This window comes from Ammodytes marinus (assembly GCF_949987685.1).
Source record: "Ammodytes marinus genome assembly, chromosome: 10".
Taxonomy (NCBI): Eukaryota; Metazoa; Chordata; class Actinopteri; order Uranoscopiformes; family Ammodytidae; genus Ammodytes; species Ammodytes marinus.
Genome location: NC_137214.1, coordinates 7,415,138 through 7,436,565, shown reverse-complemented (window position 1 = coordinate 7,436,565; position 21,428 = coordinate 7,415,138). Strand labels below are relative to the sequence as shown.

The 21,428-nt window shown below is 41.5% G+C and overlaps 1 protein-coding gene across 1 annotated transcript in view; it reads left to right on the top strand.

Annotated features, from left to right (window-relative positions):
* The window catches only part of gria3b (glutamate receptor, ionotropic, AMPA 3b), a 98,411-nt gene that overhangs the window by 36,386 nt on the left and 40,597 nt on the right, over positions 1–21,428 (top strand). Inside the window, exon 4 of the mRNA XM_080035318.1 lies at positions 17,486–17,673. Within this exon, the coding sequence (XP_079891444.1) occupies positions 17,486–17,673 (188 nt within the window). The remainder of the gene's footprint in view (positions 1–17,485; positions 17,674–21,428) is intronic.

The following is a 21,428-nucleotide window of genomic DNA, read 5'->3' as shown; positions in this document are numbered from 1 at the left end:
AACGCAGGTGTGCTGAGGGGACGCAAAGTGGGCAACCATATTCAAATGGAGGCGGTGACCTTTATAAATGCTTTGCCCCTGCCCCTTAGCAAGTCTGTGCATTTCCCACCTCCAAAATATAGTTTATAATATATCTTGGCAGAACATTACATAGAGAAAAAGATCTTCGAAACAGGCAAGCCAGTATTTCAGTTGGACTGCTGGACTGTCGAACTACATAAACCTTAAGTTGCCCTGCCTGTTTTCAATTTCACTGCCTATTACCTCTGCTCTATGGACCACATACTCTGAACACAGCTATACAGAGGCAGCCGTAAGCACAGCATTTAGCAAACCACCAAAGTTGGCAGATAACAACGAAGCTGTATTGAACACATATTTCACTGTATTTTCAGCACAAATGAACACATGTTAACCTCTCCCCAACTGGACAAAAAGTCTGAGACACGTTCCCTTGCCAAAATGTTTCTATAACATGTCTGTGGCACAGGATACATCTGTCATAAACTCAGAATGAACCACAACCATAAAAAACACCCGGGCCTGCAAAGCATGTACCGAAAAATGTGTGTCATTCCACAACAGACATCAATTGATTCCTCAGCCCGAGAAAGTCATCAAAGCTGATGCAGATCTCCAGGGAACTATCTCTTACCACAAATTCATGTTTCCCGCAGCAGTCAGTCAGGCTCACACTTCAGACACTCTTTAAATAATCCCCATGTTAGCCCAATTCCGTTATCTTCCTCTCCATCAGACTCTATCTCCTTCTTGCGATGGGTGCCATATGGTATTTTTTGCATGTGAGATTCACTTAACACAGTTGCCGAAAGAGGCATCACACATGTACATTGACAGATTATAAAATATATATCGTAGCCAAAAACCAACGTGAGGCTAGTTTTAGAACAATTTGTTACTTTTTTATCTCAAAGTGTTGGTCATCTGACCGTCCAACCCACAACATGGCTGGAGGCCTGGCACTCATGTTCATCCTAGACCCGCCCCATTGCTGCCTCTGATTGGTTCTGACCCAGATCCGTTAAGCTCCTCCTCCCATAGCAAATGCTTCACCACTTCTTCCACCCGTACCACTGCTTGGTCTCCCCACCGTTTTGGAAACTATATTATTGAAATAAAGTTGTATCTTATCTTATCCAGCTTTCATTGGAGCAACAGGTGGTTCAATTGACTCTGCATCTATTAATCATCAAAGCAATGACGTCACTTCAAATTGGCAGTTGGCTAGCTACTGTATGTACCAAGGTAGAAAGTATAAGGATACATCTGTCATATCTGTCGTTCAAACAACACCTTTTTTTACGGTAGATGGTTTTTCTAGTATCTCTGGGCACTAGCAGGTTTTATGTCCTCTTCAAATGTGAATTAGCTTCACACATGATAAAAGCGATGTGAAAATACATCCCTGTAAACAGCTGCTTCTGTGGGATTTATGATTAGGCCGTGGATGTGCAGTGAATAAACAAACACACGCCAATTACAAATGATCCTCATAGTTTCTTGAGTGCTTTTTTACCTTTTGATTTGTGTCTGATAAAAGCATTGATCATCCACAATCGTGAAAGCGACTCAGCCGTTATTCGCCCCAAACTCTCCTATTAGGGAGAGAAGACACACAATGCATCCACTAGCTGAGATCCACAAAGAGGGTTTTAGTCAGTCAATAGAAAAGATTAATTACCAGCACACTATTCATTTGACTCAGTTATTGAGCTGGCGAAAAAATGCTTTTAGGCCTTAGTGCAGTGCTTTCAGACGGAGACTGATTGTCCATATATGCTCCAGGCTCGGATGTACTGGAGGAGAATGGAGGTAAATGTGTACCCTTAAATGCCAATATCAGACAGCTGTTTGAAAAGCCGACGTTATGATGAAGGAACTGCACTGGAAGCAAAATGGAGCCTCTGAAGGCAGTGTCTTGCCCGGCTTAATGAGTGGCTACTCCTCTTTTATCTGATGCAATACACAGACAGGGTATGTTTTTTGGTTAATGCATGCAGTGTGGGTGGATAGAAATGAAAGATACAAACAAATCTTGAACCATTCGTTCTTTGAAGTGTCCCCCCCCAAACATCACAGAAAGCCCGGGGAAAAAAAATGTCTATCCCTCCAACACTCCAACACTTCAAACCAAATCCTCTGTTTACCCAATTCTTAGCTCTCCAAGAGTGAATATTGTCTTCTCTGTCCTCTCTGGGTTGGCATCAGCAGCAGACACATTTCCGCCTTAAAACTCTTGAGCTGCTGTGTAAGGTTTGAAGGTAGATGGATCCCGGCCCCTTTTTGTTCTGGCGGTCAGGTATGGGCAGATAATTGCCAGGTCTGTGCAGGAGAGACAGATGATTACAGGCTTTATTGTCTCTCCCAGGCACAATCAACCCTGATTCAGCAATCTCACCTCTACTTGATTTATGAGTCACTCCATCTCTTTTTCTCTCCTTCTTCACCCACCCCTCTGTACCTCTCCCTTATATGCCTTTAGCCTTCTCTTAGGTCCCTTCTTCCGGATTGTCTTCCTTTGAGAGAACTGTGACTAGCAGTACGATGGTCACAACCTTTCTTTCCTTAAATCATCTGGATCCATAGTCCAAAATAGTAAAAATCAATATATGTCAATATTTTCGGGCAGAGAACTGACGTGATTGGTTCAAAATACTTATTGTGTAATAAGAACCTCATCCAAACCGAATTTCTTTAATGTTTATCAAACTTAACACATCTTCATGTGGATTGATAAATATGCCTTACTCTTTTCAGACACTTACTAGCATAACAACTAACTCCCCAAATTAATTGGTTATAAGGATCTTGGTTTACAGGGGCTTTAAATGCCGCACTGTTAAGAAAAAGATTAATTATGGAAAAAAAACTGTGTTTTGTTGCCAACTCACCATGTTCACTGCAGTTCACAATAATAAAAGTTGTAGATTTACACCTCAACATTCTTCCTAATTTCTTGGATCAATTAAAACAGAGGTAGTAAAACTAAACGCTTCTCGTCTCTATCCAACGACCGTTCATCAGCTGTAGGTAGCAAGATAATTAAGATAACATTACCTCAAATGAGCTGGTTTGAAAACGCTGTCTCCGCCTGACTGCTTAATGCTTCCAGCTGACTCATTTTAAAACGAAAACCCTGCACAAATGGGGTCATGAATATGCACACGCTGGCTATATTGGCCTACATGTTATTGTGCTGAAAGGCTGAGGCTAAAGCTAACATGTCCCAGGCAAAATGTCTACATCCTCAGCAGCTGATTAATGAAGATGACATGGGGAAAAAAGGAAGTAGCATCTTGTAGCTGCAGTGTAGAGATAGATAGTAGGAACATTGACAATGCTATTTAGTTTTACCATAGCCTTGGCTGCCTAACTTATTTCTACATGTACGTCTTTAAACATTGGTCCGCTACTGTGCTTTATGTGAATGGAAAAAAACACCTTTTAATGTAACCTACAACCCCACACACTAAGGCCGGTAGTGAAAACCGACATTAGCCCTAGTAGACTATTGAGCCAGACATGCTAAGGATTGCATCTTAGGCTAGAGCGGATGATCCAGTCCTTATTCATGTGTTATTCAAAGCAACACAATGGTACTCCCATCCACACACATTACATGTAAAGTATCTCTCTAAATGTAGTAAGACAAGCCTGCTCTTGTAACCTAGTTACAATCGCTAAATTGTGATTAGACAATCACTGCTTGGTGGAGTGGGTTTAGCAAATGGCCAATCGTTTGTCCATTCCTGCTTTTCTTGTCTGCTTTCTCATTCTGCTCAGATAGTGTCTAGATCTCTCCCCTGCCACTCTACCTGATTTTTATTTCATATAATCCAGTTCACCTTGAACTGAGCAGCAAAACAAAACGAGAAATATCGTGTGAATGACGATGTTGTTAATATGAATGATTGAGTCTTCGGGCAGTGTAGAGGCACTCGTATTTTCCATTGGCACTTTGCGAAAATACCAATCTGCAATGATCAATGCCAGTGATATTTTTGAAGATTAGACCTGGAGCAGCCACCTCTTTTATATCCATAACGGTGTTGTGGGGACGACAACATTTCAGAATGCCTCACGTGTATCCATCTCCACACCAAGGCACTGTCTGAAGGCGTATTTAGAACAATGCCTGGGCCTCCTGTGTCATCTCTTTCCATCATTTTCTCTGCCAATCAATATTCTGAATGTGATAACAGTTGTGAGGAAAACGATCCCACACTGCTGCGCCCCAAAAGCACAGAACTGTTTTGCTTTTTTTATCATTGAACCGCTGACAGTTGGAACTACAGGTGAAATAGTGTTCGATGCCATAGCCTCGTTATAGCTCCGGGAATGTCAAATGCTCTTTGAACAGAAATCTGCCAGGTGGAAAAGCTGTTTTCCGGCATTGAGTTTAAGATAATCTCCAGGGCACTTCTTTCATTCACTCTGTCAATACTCGCAATGACCCACCAACTAAAGCCCAGTCAATTCAGCAAGCGTGTCAGGAACAATAGGGCACATTTACACTATTGATCTTTCGAACTTGCTGCAGTATTTGTAACCATAAAAGGGATAAGCATTTGTTAAACAGACATATACTGTATGTGTGCAAATGCTGACCACTACGGTCTCCAAAGTGTATACAGGCATTATACAGTATTTATAAGAGGTGATTACCACATGTATTGTTAAAAAAAGTCAATATTGAGTTAAAATGCAACGCAGTGCAAACATTGATTGTCACACAAGCGAGCCCTTAGTGTCAGTTTAATCAGAAGGAAGTTGAACTATACCAAACTCAAAATAAATATAGTTAGTAATTTACTTGCTTGTTCATTATGAATCAGGCAGCTGTCTCCCAGTCAACACTCTGAACATGAAACCTACATTAAACAATCCAGTGGAAGCAATGAGACGCTTCTGTTGTTTTTATACACAAATTAATTGATAAAAAGAATGTGTCCTCCATAGAAAACAATGTGCGATATGTGGTTCTATTATTTATATGGTCCAATGTATGGTTCGATAGTTAAAAGGATTTATGTTTCATATCAGCTCCAAAGCAACTCATTCCTGGCTCAATATGATCAAGTAACCGTTGTGAACAAAAGGGAGAAAAGTAATTGGGATCCCCAGCCCAAGCATACAGAGTGGAATACTTTAGTGAACGTGTTAAAACTAGGCTGTTGATGAACTGGATAACACAAAGAGTCTGGTAGTAAGAGACTGGAAAAGTTAGATTTAAGTGTAAAAAAAATTCTAAATGATTAGTTTACATAGCCAATTATAGCAGAGGAAGTCTTATGTGTTTCTTCCCTTTAAATTATTATATATTAATGTGATGTACACAAACAACACATTGTAATGCAAAAAATTATACATCACACTTTTTAGAGTGACATTTGTTGGTAATTTTTCAGTCAGTTAATTGCGTAGTTATTTACAGTATTTCATGCGCAAAGCCACTAAAATAAAGAATGGTCGTTTTCAAATTTTTCATTGTACTATATGGAGGGACTGATGGCTCAGTCAGGCGAAGTTGACTACATGTGAAGCAAAAACTGAGTGGAGCCAGTGTGACAGTGACGGACGACATGCACACTCTGCTGACACGCTGTTCTGTGTGATGTGGCCACTGAAGCATGTGACTTCCATGTAGTTACAGTGTAGCCAATGTCTCAAACAGGAGAATTGATTTTTAGTATTCCGTCATGCTCAGAGCAATAGCTGGCTCGCTTACTATTTTGAAAGTTTATAATGTGCAACTGATGCCAATCGCTTATCCACGCCTTCGAGTAGCCTATGTTAAATGAGAAATAACAAATCTTAATATTTAGTCTTTCATTTTATTTGATTTTAGTTTTAGACATGATTGGAGGGGCCAAATTGTACACCGTAGCGTGTTATTTCAATTTCAATCAAGTGGTTTTAACACCGGCCGTGATGAGATTTTTTTTCTGTGTATAGACACAGGTGGCATTTGAATACTAAATAGCCTCTTGCAGACAAACAACATAAGGGGTTTTTCTTTCAATGAAATGTGCAGACAACATTTAAGTCTCTACATTATATAAACCTAAAATCATAAATAGAAATTCTGAATAATGTGGATTTTCTTTTTCTTTTGTAAGATCCCTATGAGTTATACATAGTAACAACTTTTCCCCTGAGATCCACACAAAAGATACAACAAAACATCACATTCACCATTACATACAGAGAAATGGGTTAGAGATATCAAGTAATACTGTTACATTCACATAACCCTATGGATAAGTATTGTTTTTGTATTTGTACTTGATACGATGAGTTATGGACGTTTTTTTCTTAGATCTTGAGGAAGCGGACGAGAATTCTGAACGTGTGTTTGCCTCTGAAACAGGCCGATAATGTCAGTCGATGGTGTAATAAAATGGTTTGCGAGCGTGCCAAAAATGTGAAAATAATGATCAATCCGACTGATAAATATTCTGATTACATCAATTGAGGGCCACTTGGCTCCCTATTTTTAAAAAGACTCTCATCTCTCACTACCACACACTGTTGATCGTCTGTTAAACAGGCCGGTAAAGATAAGTCCAAGCCTGGCACAATGGTGCAGAGTGGATGTGCCAACGGGGGGCCAAGAGGCTTGTGTGAATGGGAGGATTGGATAGCCACACATAGTTAGCCTGTTATCTTCTACTTTCCTGCCAAGCTACTGTAGATAGAAACAGACAGAGAGAAAGATATGAGGGGGGGGTCCATGGGAGGCAATCAGGCAGCATCAGAAACACTGGCACCGAAGAGAACCTTTGCTCCCTATATTCTTCAACAATCCGTTCTAATTGGCTATCCAGAGACAGTCGTCTTTGTTCCCTTCCTAAAAAAGAGCCAAATAATGAATATCTCCTGCTGCTCTCCTGGATGCCTTTGATGGCGAAACCAAATCAAGTCTGTCCTTGGTTTTTGATTGTAGTTGTTTGGCATTGCTCTTAGCGTTGTAAACAACATTACAAATCAAGCAACGCGATACACCGCTGAGTGCACTAAAGATAGTCCAAACTCCAGTGATGAAACGCCATCAGAAGGCCTTTTATTGTCAATGCATTCAGGAATACAATGGAATTAGTTGTGAAGGCATGACATGGCTCTTGATTTTCTTCTCTCCTACATAACCAATTAGAGAGGTGCGGTGATATGTTATCATGTGCAATGCCTCTGTAATTTGCATTTCATCTTTTGAAACATTTTATTTGGCAGTCTGGCGAAACCAAAGCAATATATTCTTCTATGTGTGATACCAACACACAGTCAGCTGCTTTTACCCATTCCAATTCATTATCCGAGGCATTTTTTTATTTTTCATGCCATTCCGACACATTTTCACGCAAATAAATGTCTAGTCAAGAGCAATATTGTCACCCACAATTGCTGATTTATACTCCGTACCCTGCTCGCCAAGTGAGGTGCTGAAGTGCATGCCAGCTCCCCAATGCGGCCATGTCTCTATCACACAGCAGCCTGTTTCCTTGGCGTTGTGGGTCTCATCACAACCAATATAATGGCACATCGAATGCACCCAGATGAGACTTGACACACAAACACACACACGCACGCACGCACGCACGCACGCACGCACGCACGCACGCACGCACGCACGCACACACACACACACACACACACACACACACACACACACACACACACACACACACACACACACACACACACACACACACACACACACACACACCTCTTGTGCCTTAGCGGACCTTCTCCTTCACGCTGGCTTCATAACAACTAAATTATGCATGCATCGGGAGAATAAATCAGCTTCGGACACGCTGACAAGAAAGGGCACATCAGAGAAGCCATAAAATGCACAAGAGAGAAAATAACATTAAAAGCAATATGGATAAAGCTATATGCATCAGTGGTATTCCTTTTATTTATTATTTTGCACACATTGACTGGTATCGCTGGCAAAGTGACGACCCAATATACCGACACACCAATTCCGCGATAGCAAAACCTTGGTCATTCCGTCAGCCCTTGCATGAACAAGCGCGAGTGAAGCACCTGCGTCGTAAAAAAAAAAAAATCGTCTGTCACAATGAGCTCACAATAAACCTCCATGCCCTCTCGGTGTCATCTTTTAACTGAACCTGGAATAAAGCCATTTTTACCACCTATAGCTTCAGCAGCCATGAAATTACTGCTGGGAGATTCTTTTTTTTTTTTTTTTTTTTTCATTATGACAAAATGTCCTGGCCTTTGCTTCAAGCAAGCCATAGGAGGGGGAGGGTGGGGGGGGGGGGGGGTGATTGCTTTGATGTTACACCATGTCACAGGGGCCAATTTGCCTGTAGGAACAACAAATGAAATGCATGTGACACTATAGAAAGCCTAAACACAAGAGTGCAATAATCATTTCTTGAAAGGCAAGCTCTCTCTTTTTGTCATTTTCCCTTCCGTTTCGGACGATAGGCCAAATCTGCCCTGAGAGTTTTGTGCCGCACTTGATCAATCCCTTCAGACACACAGAGAAACACACAGAAACAGAAACACACACACACACACACACACACACACACACACACACACACACACATCCATCCGTGTATATGTGTTGGATGCTGATATGTCACAGCATGCAGTTTGAGTGAGAGAGAGAGAGAGAGATAGATAGAGAGGGAGAGAGAGGGGGGAGCAGGGAAGAAAGACAGACAAGGGGAGATTGAGGCGCTCTGAAAGGTCTGTGGGTGGATTTGACTCTCCTCCTCTCCTCTCCTCTCCTGCATGTATGCACTTCTATAGATATGGGCAGCCTGACACTTCTGTGTGATTTTCACATGTGCTGTCTTTTTGATTGGGAAACATTGTTCTGCACTGATAGCTGTTTTGGATAAGCCTATATACAGTATATGGTAAACACCACATCAAAGCCGTGGCTATATCCTTTTGGGCTACTTTGGAATTCGCTTTCACGCCAAATGCTAACGTTTCTCGCAAACGTCTTAATCTTCATTCTCCCACAGGCAGGGACAAGAAGACATACTGTAGCCGCGGCTGTTTTTTCTGCATTTATTTTCCTCTCCTGAGTGACATAGGTTGAACGCTCTTGTTTTTGTTGAGTCTATATTATTCGCACTACGTTTAATAGTCAGGAGTTAAACACTTTCCTCCCAGGCACGTTCAATTACCATGTCTTTACAGCTGCTTAGAGATTCTCATCTCATTCTTCATCGACCACGGCTCTGATTGATTGCGTTTTGGCTTGCTTTGTTGCTTCCACCGACAGTTTGCCGCAGAATTTAAGAGCGCGGGTCATATAATCCTAGCCAACCACAACTTATTTTCCTATAAAGTGCCGAGGCCCTTCGCCTGATGACTAATGAGAAGAAATAGCCTTCTCTCCCCTTCTTCTCCCAGCCCAAGACTTTGATCTCTACAGTACAAACACTGGCTGGATCCTCACAGCCCTGTGAGCATACTACTAAGCCCATAGGCAAACACTCAACCAGGCAGGCCCCCTAAATACTTTAAGTATTTATTTTGGCCTCCTCAAAAAGAACAACGCAGACAAAACATCCCTGGGAATATTAATACATTAGGACATGCATAGAGATGCAGTAAAGGAAGATGGAGGGGTTTGACATCTTGAGACTTTTGAGGAAGATATTTTTTATAGTGTGCTCACGGCAAAAAGGGGGTGGGTAAATGAAGCGCTCATCTGTTATTGTATGACCTCCCTATTACCTGTAGTGACTGTTCTGTCACATTGCCGTGCCACTTAGTTTGCTAGGTTTTACGGTGTGGACACGTTTCATAAGGTCGAATCCAAGCTTCTTCTGAATTTACCATGTGTAGTCATACAAGGTCAGGACGCAGGGAAAAGTTTGAATGAGGTTGTATTTTAAAAAATGTGGATAGCAAAGTCAAGGAGGGTAAATCTAAGTCCATTAGCGACCCGATGTCCCGTTACACGTCACACACCATTAACGTGATGCAGTGTGCGGGGCAGGGTGAAATGTTGCTTCTGGCTTAGTTTGCACTCTTTCTCTACATCTAAGAGTAACTTGTTGTACACTTGCGCAACACAGCTTACAATCACTTCTGAAAATACATGGACCTGTATTCCGGCACACCAATAAATAATACCAAATATCTTCACAACTTTATCATACTCCACTGATAACGTACTATTCCAACTGTGCTCAAAACTAAACTATTGTATGAACTTCAGTGAAATCAATTGACCAAATTCAAATATGTGCTTAACTGGCTCCTACACCCCACATTGTTGTATGTTTATCAGCTGAATATGATACAAACACATTGTAATATAACTACAAACTGATACCAGTCATTCACCCAACCTTTAATAAGGCAATATTTGGTAGTCGCTCCCTGCAGTGTGAAGGGATTGGTTTACCCCAGTTGCAAGAAAAACAAACCGAAAACAAAACACTTATCCATTCACATGAATATTTGAACACATTACTCTATTGGTATCAAGCAATACAGGAAGTTTTGATTACGTGGTATTTTCCCACGTTTTGAGATATTTGTCACTCTCAGTACAATGGTAGGTGAATGGGTTTTGTTGTGGTAAAAAGTTTCACGTTGGAAATCTGTATGGCTCAATAAGTAAGCAATATCTATGTAGATAAGGTCAAAACCCTCTCTCTTTTTCTCCACCTCCATCTTTCTGAAAACCTTCCCCCCTTATGACATAATAAGGGGAAAGCCCTGCTCCCCTATTACCAACATAACTAAACACTACCACCACCTGTGATAAGCACTCCCCTTAAAAAAAAGTATCTAAAAAAGTTTTTCTCACTTTCTCTGCAAGTGTGCGGTCCTAAACTCAGTAAACCAAACCAACCGCACACATATGAGCCCAAGCCATTATCTTTGCAGTTTCAATTCAGTTGTTTCTGATACCTTCCCAGACCCTGTGCAGTGTTCAGCGGGGCGCTACGGCCCACCATAGACCCTCATTTACCAGAGGATTGGTGAACGTATAGGGGGAAAGCGGCCACATTTACTCTGCTGCCTCTTTGTCTCCTATGTGCTTCAGATTTTGATCTGTCATAGAAATGAGTTCAGATAGTGTCAGTTTATTGTCGTCCTTCCATTGACTCCTGGTGAACTGTAGTGTAGTTGATGGTGACATGTTTATTTACATTTCCCTGATTTGATTTGGATTGGTAGATTAGAGTTTGGATTGCTGTGGATTAGTGTAATAACCGGGCCAATGATACGAGTGTAATATGAGCAAGCGGTATTGGCTGTGCAATGCATGGCTCTAAAGCCGGCAGTCAGTTGTGGCTAATGCCGAGGTGTGTGCCTAGAGATATTCGCAATATGGTTTCTCTGATTTGCCTCGTTAGCCCAGATCAGCAGTGAGATATGAAAGAGTGTTGTTGAGTTAGAGAGAGAGAGAGAGAGGGATGGAGAGTATGACAGAGAGAGAGAGAGAGAGAGAGAGAGAGAGAGAGAGAGAGAGAGAGAGAGATGGAGGTCTGCGACACTCTGCACCTTAGCCTAATGAGAGGCAGGGAACCAGAGGAGCCGGGCAATGAGATTAGATGCAACTCAATTCAATTACTGCCGAGCCGCCACGGGTGACGCTTCAAAACTCATCCTGTTAAGATCCGGTTCACAGACGAAGGAATTGGGACCGCATGCTCTCAAGTCAGCCGCGCTATGCCACTGTATATACGCTGCTGCTGCTGCTGCTGCTGCAACAACATCTCATTCGCAACAGCTCGGATTTAGAAGCACACAGGGCGTCATTAGGCTCCGTCGGGATTCCATGGCACACTCTCCAATGTTCTTATATGGATTTAAAGGGAAATGCAGAAATAATTGAGTTTTCGCTCATTTTTACACCCCGGCCACTTTACACACACACAGAAACACAGACGCACACAGACACACAGAAACACACACACACACACAGCTCCACAAACTACACAGCTGTTTCAAGTGTGTGTGTCTGTGTGTTTGGGATTAAAGTGACATTTAACACACCATTTGAGCTAAAGCAGGGGACTTTGAGAAATGATTTTAGACCAGGACACAAACCCCGATGGCCCTGCCCTCACTATTACCCCCTATTACCAGCCCCCCTTCTCTCTCTGGGCTCTCTCTTGACAGTTTCTCCAGCGTATAGTTACAGCACACTTTCTTTATGTGAATATTACCCCTGTCTCCTTCAGCTTTAGATACAGTGAATGTAAACATGAGCGCGGAGAATAATGAAGTCACATGGCTCCAAAAGACATGATAAAATGCAAAGAAGTTGTGCATGTAAGCATGTGTACTTAAGCACCATTTACACTATGGGAGGGTTTGGGTGGCAAGTGAAGTTTCCTTATAATTCAGGAGTGTAGAGTCAAAGGCAGCGCAATCTTTTTGTATCACCGAATAGTCCATTAAGCAGCATTCGTTGGATTTCTCTGTAAAGGGAGAATACTATTACTATATTTGTAATGAATAATATAGGCATTGACAAGAATCAATTGCTATTATAATAAAGTTACCCCATTATAACGTACTCATTTGAAAAATGCAATTAGGTGTTTATGTACTCTGTAAACATTATGCAATCCACTGTTGTTGCCTGTGTACAATGTGGGAATAACACTAATTGCCACTGCAATTATGCAATTATAAGGCCATTACAGTTTCTGAATATCCCATAGACACAATGAATGACCCACCTGTCTAAACCATGTACTTAACCTGTTAACCTGCCATATGTCACCTCTACCTAACTCACTTCAAATGATTCCGATGTTTTTTATTGGTCTGACCAATAAAAAAACATATATATTCTACCTTGTAATTTACTCAACACATTGTTTTGCGTATGTGACTCACATACGCAAAACAATGTGTTGAGTGAATTACAAGGTAGAATATTCTTGAGGCTGTGCTAAGAGACTTAACATGAAATGAAATGAATACAAAAACATTTGTTGAAAAAACTTAAGAAAATTCACTTTTTTAATTTGCAGAAAGACACTGTAAAATGTATGATATGTCACAATAAGTCAACTTGCTATTCATGTGGTAAAATAAATTAGTGATCGTTATATGGCCTTAGATTGATAGCAACTCAGGATAATGGGACTGAAATCATGCTGTGTTCCTTTGTACTCAGAACTCGGAAATTTCCGACTTGGTAGTTCCGAGTTCCGACCCGTCTGTGTTCCAGTGCATCTGCTCGGGAAAGTATGGACGCCTACAACCTTTCTCATCCAAATAACTAAACGTTAGGCTACAACAACTAACCGTTGCAAGGTACCGGTAGATCCAATAGACTATGCCGCGACTCAACATACGGACTTCAAAATCACTTTTTTTAGCCAGTTTAACGGTTCAGATTGTTGTTGTGACGTAATCTGCGTCATCTCAGTGAAGTCGGGAGAGGCAGACGTTGCCCGAGTTCCGACTCGGAATTCCGAGTTGAACAACCGTTTTATTGCACTTTTCCGTGTCGGAAGTCGGAAATTTCCGAGTTCCGAGTACAAAGGAACGAACCATCAGAACAAAGTATACGAACACAGTTGGTGGGAGGGCCTAGAGGAAGAGGGGTCGACCAGTAACTGCTCCAGGGGCACTGTACTATGGCTGACCCTGCGCTCTGACCCACTCCCACCTGTGGTAATTTGAGTGAGGGGATATGCGAAATTATGCATTTCAATGTGCCTTGTGTAAATTGACTGTATTTACAATGAATATCAGGCCCTGTGTATCCTGAGTCAACATGTATATCCCATATGTCTTCAAATATACATATTGTGCTATGCAACACTATGTTGACATTGTGTAGTGTGACTGGTGGCAGCATTACAACATGTACAAACTCTCAATGGCATGATTAGCTGTGAGGAGCACGATCAGCAGAAGCCGCCGCCGCCGCTGCATCTGCACTGCAGGGATTTATTGGCGGCGATAAGGAAATCTTGTTGTTGTTGTCTTCCATAATTTATGTAGTCGACTGTATTACATTTTTTAGATGCAGCACAGCTGTGGTGTTCCTGAAGGCGGAGGTGAATGGGATTTATAGCTAATCCCCTGAGAAAGCATGTACGAGGGTCCCCCAATGTTGCTCAGGAGGTTAAACCCATTGATTGGCTGAGGCTGACATTGGCTGGCTAATACAGAGAAGCACAGAATGACAAAAACATCTTCTGTTCTTACTTACTGATATAAATGGGAAAGAAGATGTCAGTCTAGTTGCTGCTGTCAGATTAAGTTGCGGTCTAAGGATTTATTTTGATTTTTTTCTTTTTTTAAGGTCGAAGTAACTCAACGTGAACTTTTGTGCTGACTGTAGAAAAAGAAAGAAATACCAGGAGCAAAAGCAATCCATTTCTGGACAAACTATTTACCAGCTCCAGATGATATCTCTTAATTTCCATACAAATGTAAAACTAGGCAGGAATAGAATCCCCCTGTGAATCTTAAATGAATCCAATTGTTTCCAACTGGGCTCGGGGTTTGCCAGAGGCAGGGACGAGATGAGCGCCGCTCAAATCAGCACTTTCAAAATAAAAGCCCTGTGCGATTCTTATCTGATTGACAGGACGTTATTGTTTCCTTCTTTCACATAAGAGTGAGCGTAGTTCAGCCTCAGACCTCAGAACTCTCAGAAATGGAAATAGGGAAAAGCCCTTTGTTTCCTTTTCTTTACAGAACATAAGATACTCACGCATATGAAGGACAAATCCCTAGTGCATTCCCCTATGAGCAGTTGTAGTTTATTATGCCAATTAAAATCCTCCTGGACATGTTTTTGTGTATTCCAATCAGCCCAAGAATGAGTGATTGCCTTTATACTTGCAGCCCTGAAACACACATCCACCTTTCTATTTGAACCCATACTTAAAACATGTCATGTGATTACTGTGTGTCAAAGTGTTCATTGGCATTTGTACCTTCACCGGATGCATTCTCGACATGTTTCGAAAACCGACAGGGACCACTTCGACCCATTTAATAGGCATGACATATTTTAATATGAGAGGCTTTTATTGCTGGGAAGACTGCCATGCCATCCAGCTGGCTTACGGTTGGAGAGGTTCTGAAACATATGCCAGAGGCCAATGAATTATACATCCTTGTTATTCAAACCTTCATTCTGTAACTTTTTCTTTAGGTGTAGGGGAGATGTGAGGGGCTATAGCACTGAGAGACCGTCGCTGTGGTGCTCATGTAAAAATGACGATACTTCAGAGAAGCGTCAGATGTTTTGGCTCGGAGGAAACTGAGGCTCTTGTCCAGATAAAAATGTTATGTATGTTGGTATGTTTGACGTTTTAATGCCCTTAAAGGTCACATACAGTATTATGCTAATTTTCAGGTTTGAAATTGTAGTTTGGGTTTTTACTAGAAGATTTTATGTCTCACAGTACCATTTCTGAATATCCTTTTTTGACACCTCTGTCTAAAACACTCTGTTTTAGAGCCTGTCTCCTTAAGTCCCGCCTTCCAAAAAGCCAAGTCTGCTGTGATTGGCTCCTAATCTAAATGCTGGTTTGAATCTAACTGCCATTTAGGTTCAGGGGTATCTGGGCATTATCACAGGTGGAGGTATTGTTAAATTAGGTTGGTAATGGGGAGACATGGCTTCTCGTCTTATGACGAGAAAAATCTGACTGCATGGGGTTTTTAAACAGGTGTTTTCAGAAGGATGTAGTTGGAGAAAAGGGCTAGGGATGTTTTTTCTCATACTTTGGGGGTTTCTATTTGGGAGGCCCCTTAATCATGTTGAGAAAAACATGAATAAGTGCATTTTCCATAATAGGTGACCTTTAATACCAATACTTCCATGTGTTTATCCTTCCATATGGTTTTTGACTTCAGATGAACAGAAGTTGTTGCTTCAGATTTAACCAGCTCGGTGACCCAGAACATGTTTACCTCTTCATGCCCTCAACATATGATCCGTAGTGAGTGTGATGCTGCAAAATACATTCATAACCTCTATGCCTGGAATATTTAGCCTGATAACCCGGTTTGCGGATAACCTTGATTTCTCCAGGCACATAGCCAACAGTCCTCTTTACATATGACACACACACTGTGCATCCATCTCCGCTCCTCTGCTGTGCCACTCGCACACACACACACATGGTGCGGTAGAGCATTTACAAATCAAGGAAAAGGCTGCGGGGCCATTGAGATGGAATGGGAGGGGATGGGAAGGGAAATGCAAAACCAGAGCAATGACGAGTCACAGAGTGGTTTTCTTGTTAAGGCTGCTGTTGTTGTTGTTTCTTTGGTCCCTATGCTGGCTTTGTTGACTGTCTGCAGCCGCTTCATAGAGATAAGGTTCTACTAGGAAATGTCTCATAGAAAAAAATAATAATAAAAAAAACGAAAATTACAAATGTTTACTTTGCACACCGCTGTGCGGACTGTGTGGGACAATTTGCATAATATCCATGACATGCAGCGTTATTTAAAATTGTCGATTCAGATCTGTACATTTCTGAAAGTGTGGCAGAATTTGCTGTTGCAGCAATTTTTTTTTCTTTGCCTTATTTCTTGAATCGGTGAACCACATGACGTAAAAGAAAAAAGAGGAATAGAGATACGGAAAAGGAGCTTATTTTACATGCCATTTTTGCAATTGCTTTGTCCGTGGCTTAATGAAATACTAGCAGTGTGCACTTGATTTGTATTAATAACCTTCATGTTAATTTTCACCCCGTTGTACTGTACATTGGAGGAGTTAATACTTTGTTTCCCTTCATTTCATCTTTTGCTATTATATATGCAATCTATCCCTCCAGAAATAGGACAGCGTTATCCATTCTGTGCTATGTGATCTGACCACAGTGTTTCAGAGCTCTTCTCTCTGATGAAAATATTCCACGTGTGAATTAATCATTAGAAGGTGGGGGGTGGGGGGGTCATTCTCCATTCTTCTGCTAGCATAATGATCTCCTTTCTACCACTGGCCATGGATGAATCTTTCATTGTCTTTATCTTTAAATGAGTTGGCACAATCCTCCAAGGAGACCCGCTGTTTCACCGGCGCTGTCAAAGTTAGCATGTGGCTCAGCTAAGCGCCATCATTTAATTGATGCCAAGCGCAATGACATCACCCCACAGATCTTTTTAATAATATGGAGATACGATTCCTGTCCTGTTTCACTTCATTATGATATTGCATTCTCTATATGCAAATGTGGATTCAGATACACTTGCACAGAGAGAAAAAAAAAGGTCTAGACTCTATATAATATTTTAGTGGGCCGGGAGGACTTAAGAATGCTATTTTAAATTGTAATGAGATGGCCTTTAACCTTTTGGATTCAAGTAAAACAACCTCTCTGGAATAAATTAGCCGCCACTCATTTCTTGCATAACTGTTAACTGTGTGCGTCTAATCCTCTGAGTCACTCACTCATCCCCTGCCTCTCTCTCTCTCCCTCCCTCTCTCTCTCTCTCTCTCTCTCTCTCTCTCTAGGATTCTCCATACTGCAGGCCATCATGGAGGCAGCGGTGGCTAACAACTGGCAGGTGACCGCGCGCTCGGTCAGCAGCACAACCGACGCGGCCGAGTTCAGACGCATCATCGAGGAGATGGACCGGAGGCAGGAGAAGCGCTTTGTCATCGACTGTGAGGTGGACAGGATCAACACCATACTAGAACAGGTCAGCCTCTCACTCACTGTGCATGTGGAAACGCCAAAAACACCTTCACTATACATCTACAGATACAAAAATTGATAATTGGGTTTTCAATATGAGTTGCATTATGGGAAATGTAGTAACAACTAAGAGCTCATATTGACTATGGTTTCTTTTTTAAATACGCTCTTATAAACAGGCCCGGTTCTAGACAGTTAGATTAGGGTGGGCCTGTAGACATTTTAGGTGGGCACACTGGGCAGAGAGGCCGAAGATGCGAGGTCTCTCTGTGCCCTTGTAAGATCTCTGCGTCTGCTTTTTGGCACATTTACTGTGAATTGTGTAGAACACAATATGCAAATAAACTTTGAGTGTTGCTGTGTGGGAGATTTGATTCTTGCATGTTTTTTTTTCCAAAATGTTTATGAATAACATATAATATACATTATATATAACATAATGTATCTTTTTTTTTTTTATCGCAGTATTAACTGTAGGCAGCCTGAGCTGATAGAAGAGAAAGCTTTGGGACTGGGCAACCTGGATGCTGGTAGTCCAGAGCTATACTATTCAGCACTTGTGGTCTGGGCAGAGGGACTGTAGGAGACGGCAGTCGCAGCCCTCGCTAGGGACTTTATTTAACCCGTGGCGGTTTTTCATTTGCCCATAACTATACTTTTTTTAAATATTGAAGTCCCCCCATTCTTTGACTTTTACTAAAATGTTGGTGTGATGTCCTCCTTATGGTTAAATAAAGTCACAATTAATCTGGATAAAAAAAAACAAAAAAAAATGTAAAGGGAAATATTTTCGAGCAAGTTGCTAGGCAACGGCATTGTTTGGGGTCCGCGATCTGACAACTTTCTGACAACTGAAGATAAATGCCGTACAACATTAGAGTTACTATGTGAAATGAGTGATGGGAGTCTGATAGCAGGGAACACAGGACTGATCGCTGTGTTCCACACACCGGCTCACCTGACAGTTTAGGGCTGTCAGGTGAGCCGGGCAGAGAGCGTCGGAGGGATCCTCCGCCTCAAAACATGTAAGCGTGTGAAAAAAAAATAAAATTAATAATCAATTAGAGCTTACCTAAAAATAAGTGTGCTATGTTACCGTTTATTGTATATAGGATTTTAGCTCATTTGGACACTGTTTTGACCGTCTGTTTTCATTGGCGATATTATATCTACTTTCAGTTTCATTGCGAGTCACCACGGTTTTAGAGGTCAGCTACGGCGGGCGAGTAGAATTTTTAGCATTCGAGAATGTATGTCATCACCTCCTATCGCCGTACTCAGAGTGGGTCTGAGCCATATTCAGTCCGTTTACAACAGCGGAACTGGGTTCTTGAAATTGTGAGTAGCCTACACCAACGGCAGCAGTAGCCACTGAGTTGCAAGGTGAGATTGGAAGCCATTGGAATATTTCCCCGACACCGGAGCCCTCCCAACGTTGCTGTTTAAAGCCCTGTGTCAGTGACTGCTCTTGAGAAACAAGCCCAAAGTCGCCTATAAAAAGCGGACCTGGCAACGCTGACCAGTGACCATTATAAGCGTGTGCGTGGAGGCAGGCTGTCCTGCCCACCCAACTAAGCAATAGCTAGTTGGTAGAAGCTGCTTTCAAATGAAGCCCTTAAACCTGACTATGCTTTACCTGTCCAGCACCAATCGACACACTGTCAACTTTAGCCACATGTTGGTGACAATAGTGGAGTGTCTAGCGACTTAAGAGCCATGCTATTATCTCAGGAGTTGATGGAGACAAAAAACAGACCTATAAACATAAGAAACATTTGACTATCACGCAACTGTGAATGGATGTCAATGTTGCACCATGGCTACATTTAGGGTGTAAATGCCACAGTATGCACATCACATTTTTAAAGGTCACAAATTATAATTACTTTACAGGTTAAAACTGTTTGTACTAGAAACAGTTTTCATGCTCTCACTGTCCGAAACAGAGAGTTGTTTTTCTCATAACTTCGGGACTCTCTTGTCACAGCCGAGACCCATATTTACATCATGCTATTATGCATTTTTTATAATAGCAGACCTTTAAGTTAATGTTCAGAATATTCCCCAATTGGCTGAAAATAATCAGTTTGTGCATATAGTTCACTTTTACCCCAGCACACATTTCGAGGTTCATTCACTATAATTCCTTCTCATAGAAATTATACGCTGTAGTCATTCAAAATCAAAGTATCTTGTGTACTAAGATCTTCTGTAAACTTTTTGTACAACTGCTTGTTTTTTTTACGTGAGTTTAAACAAGTAGCTTCAATTCCAGAACAATTTGATTTGTTTTCCCTGATACAAGTTGAATTTGCGTAGCCTCATCCAGGTTTAAACAATGTATCTGGTTGAATGCTGTTGACACTAATCCTATAGCTGTATCAGGGAGGCTCACTTTGCCGTTGTGTGGCCGGTCGCTTGTTTGAAAGAATCAGTGTGTGGGCTGAAGTTGCCGGAGAGCCTGAGGTGGAGAGGTCTGAGCGCGAGCCGCCATTTGGTGGAAAAGCACTGATGATGCATCCCTTTTTAATCCTCTCCTAACAACCCCAAACCCCCTCGCCGTCCACCGCCATCACGCCCACGGCCTGAGGAGGAAATGAAAGGTCCACCAGTTCTTGTAGTAGTGGGAAACACAATTACCGTGAATATACGAGTGGCTATTATAGCATGCATCTCTTCAGCTCCACCCTCACACCCCTCTCTCTGCTGCTTTACTGCTGCCTGTTTAGAAAGCAATCAGCCCCCCGGATTGGATTCTACTGGTTCGCATTCATTTTAGATATTGGCTTCTTCTCTGCCACGCAAAATATCCCCTCTCCACGACTGTTAGTTTAATTTTTTATTTTATGAATCTAATTTGATCCCGGAGTCATAGTTGAAAGCTGAACGGCTTTTTAGTATTAATTTGCTGTGTCTAATTTAATTCTTGTGTTGCAAATTTCCTCCATTTATACAATGCGGAGACTATGCTGAAATCTATTTCCTTTTTCTTTTTGGAAGAAGAATACACATCAGCTTTTAGGAAAAGCTTAGAATACTCATTACAAATCACATGTGAGGCATATTAATGGTTGCGTCTTTAATTGCTTTACCCCCCTCCCCCCCCCATCTCTTGCAAACACTAATAAGGATGCGGGGCTATAATCTGTTTGATGTTCTCCAGTTTCAGTCTTTGTTCCCATTAATGAATGATTTAGTTTCCTTGTAGAGATAACTCTTTCCCCTTCTCCAAAGCTCAACTATAAACACCACATCCACTTTTCTTTTTTAAAGCCCCTGAACACCCAAATCCACAAATCCTATCTAATTTGGGAAGTTAGTTCCACGAAAGTAGGCATCTGAAAAGAGTTAGGCATATTTATTTTTTAAAGATATTGTCATTTAGATTTGATAAACTTATACAGAAATTCAGTTAAGATGTGGCGGGCTCCGGTTTCTTATTACACAATAAGTCATTTGAACCAATCATGGCAGTTCTCTGCCGAACGTTCTACAAAAATAATGACTGTTGCCATGGAAACCGTTTGATACCGCAACGCCCACGCCGTCCTTTAGACTTTCTAGACGGTAAAAGAATCAGTTTTTTCTGAACATTTATTTTCAATCAAATTTAGACCCAACGTCTATATCATACAGCAAATTCTACTGTTTAGACGAGGTTTCCAAAGGATTTAACTTTGTTTGAGCGCAGAAGGGAACCAAATTTCGCTTTTTAAACAGCTAACCTTCAAAACAGCAGCGTGCTCAATTCTAACAGTG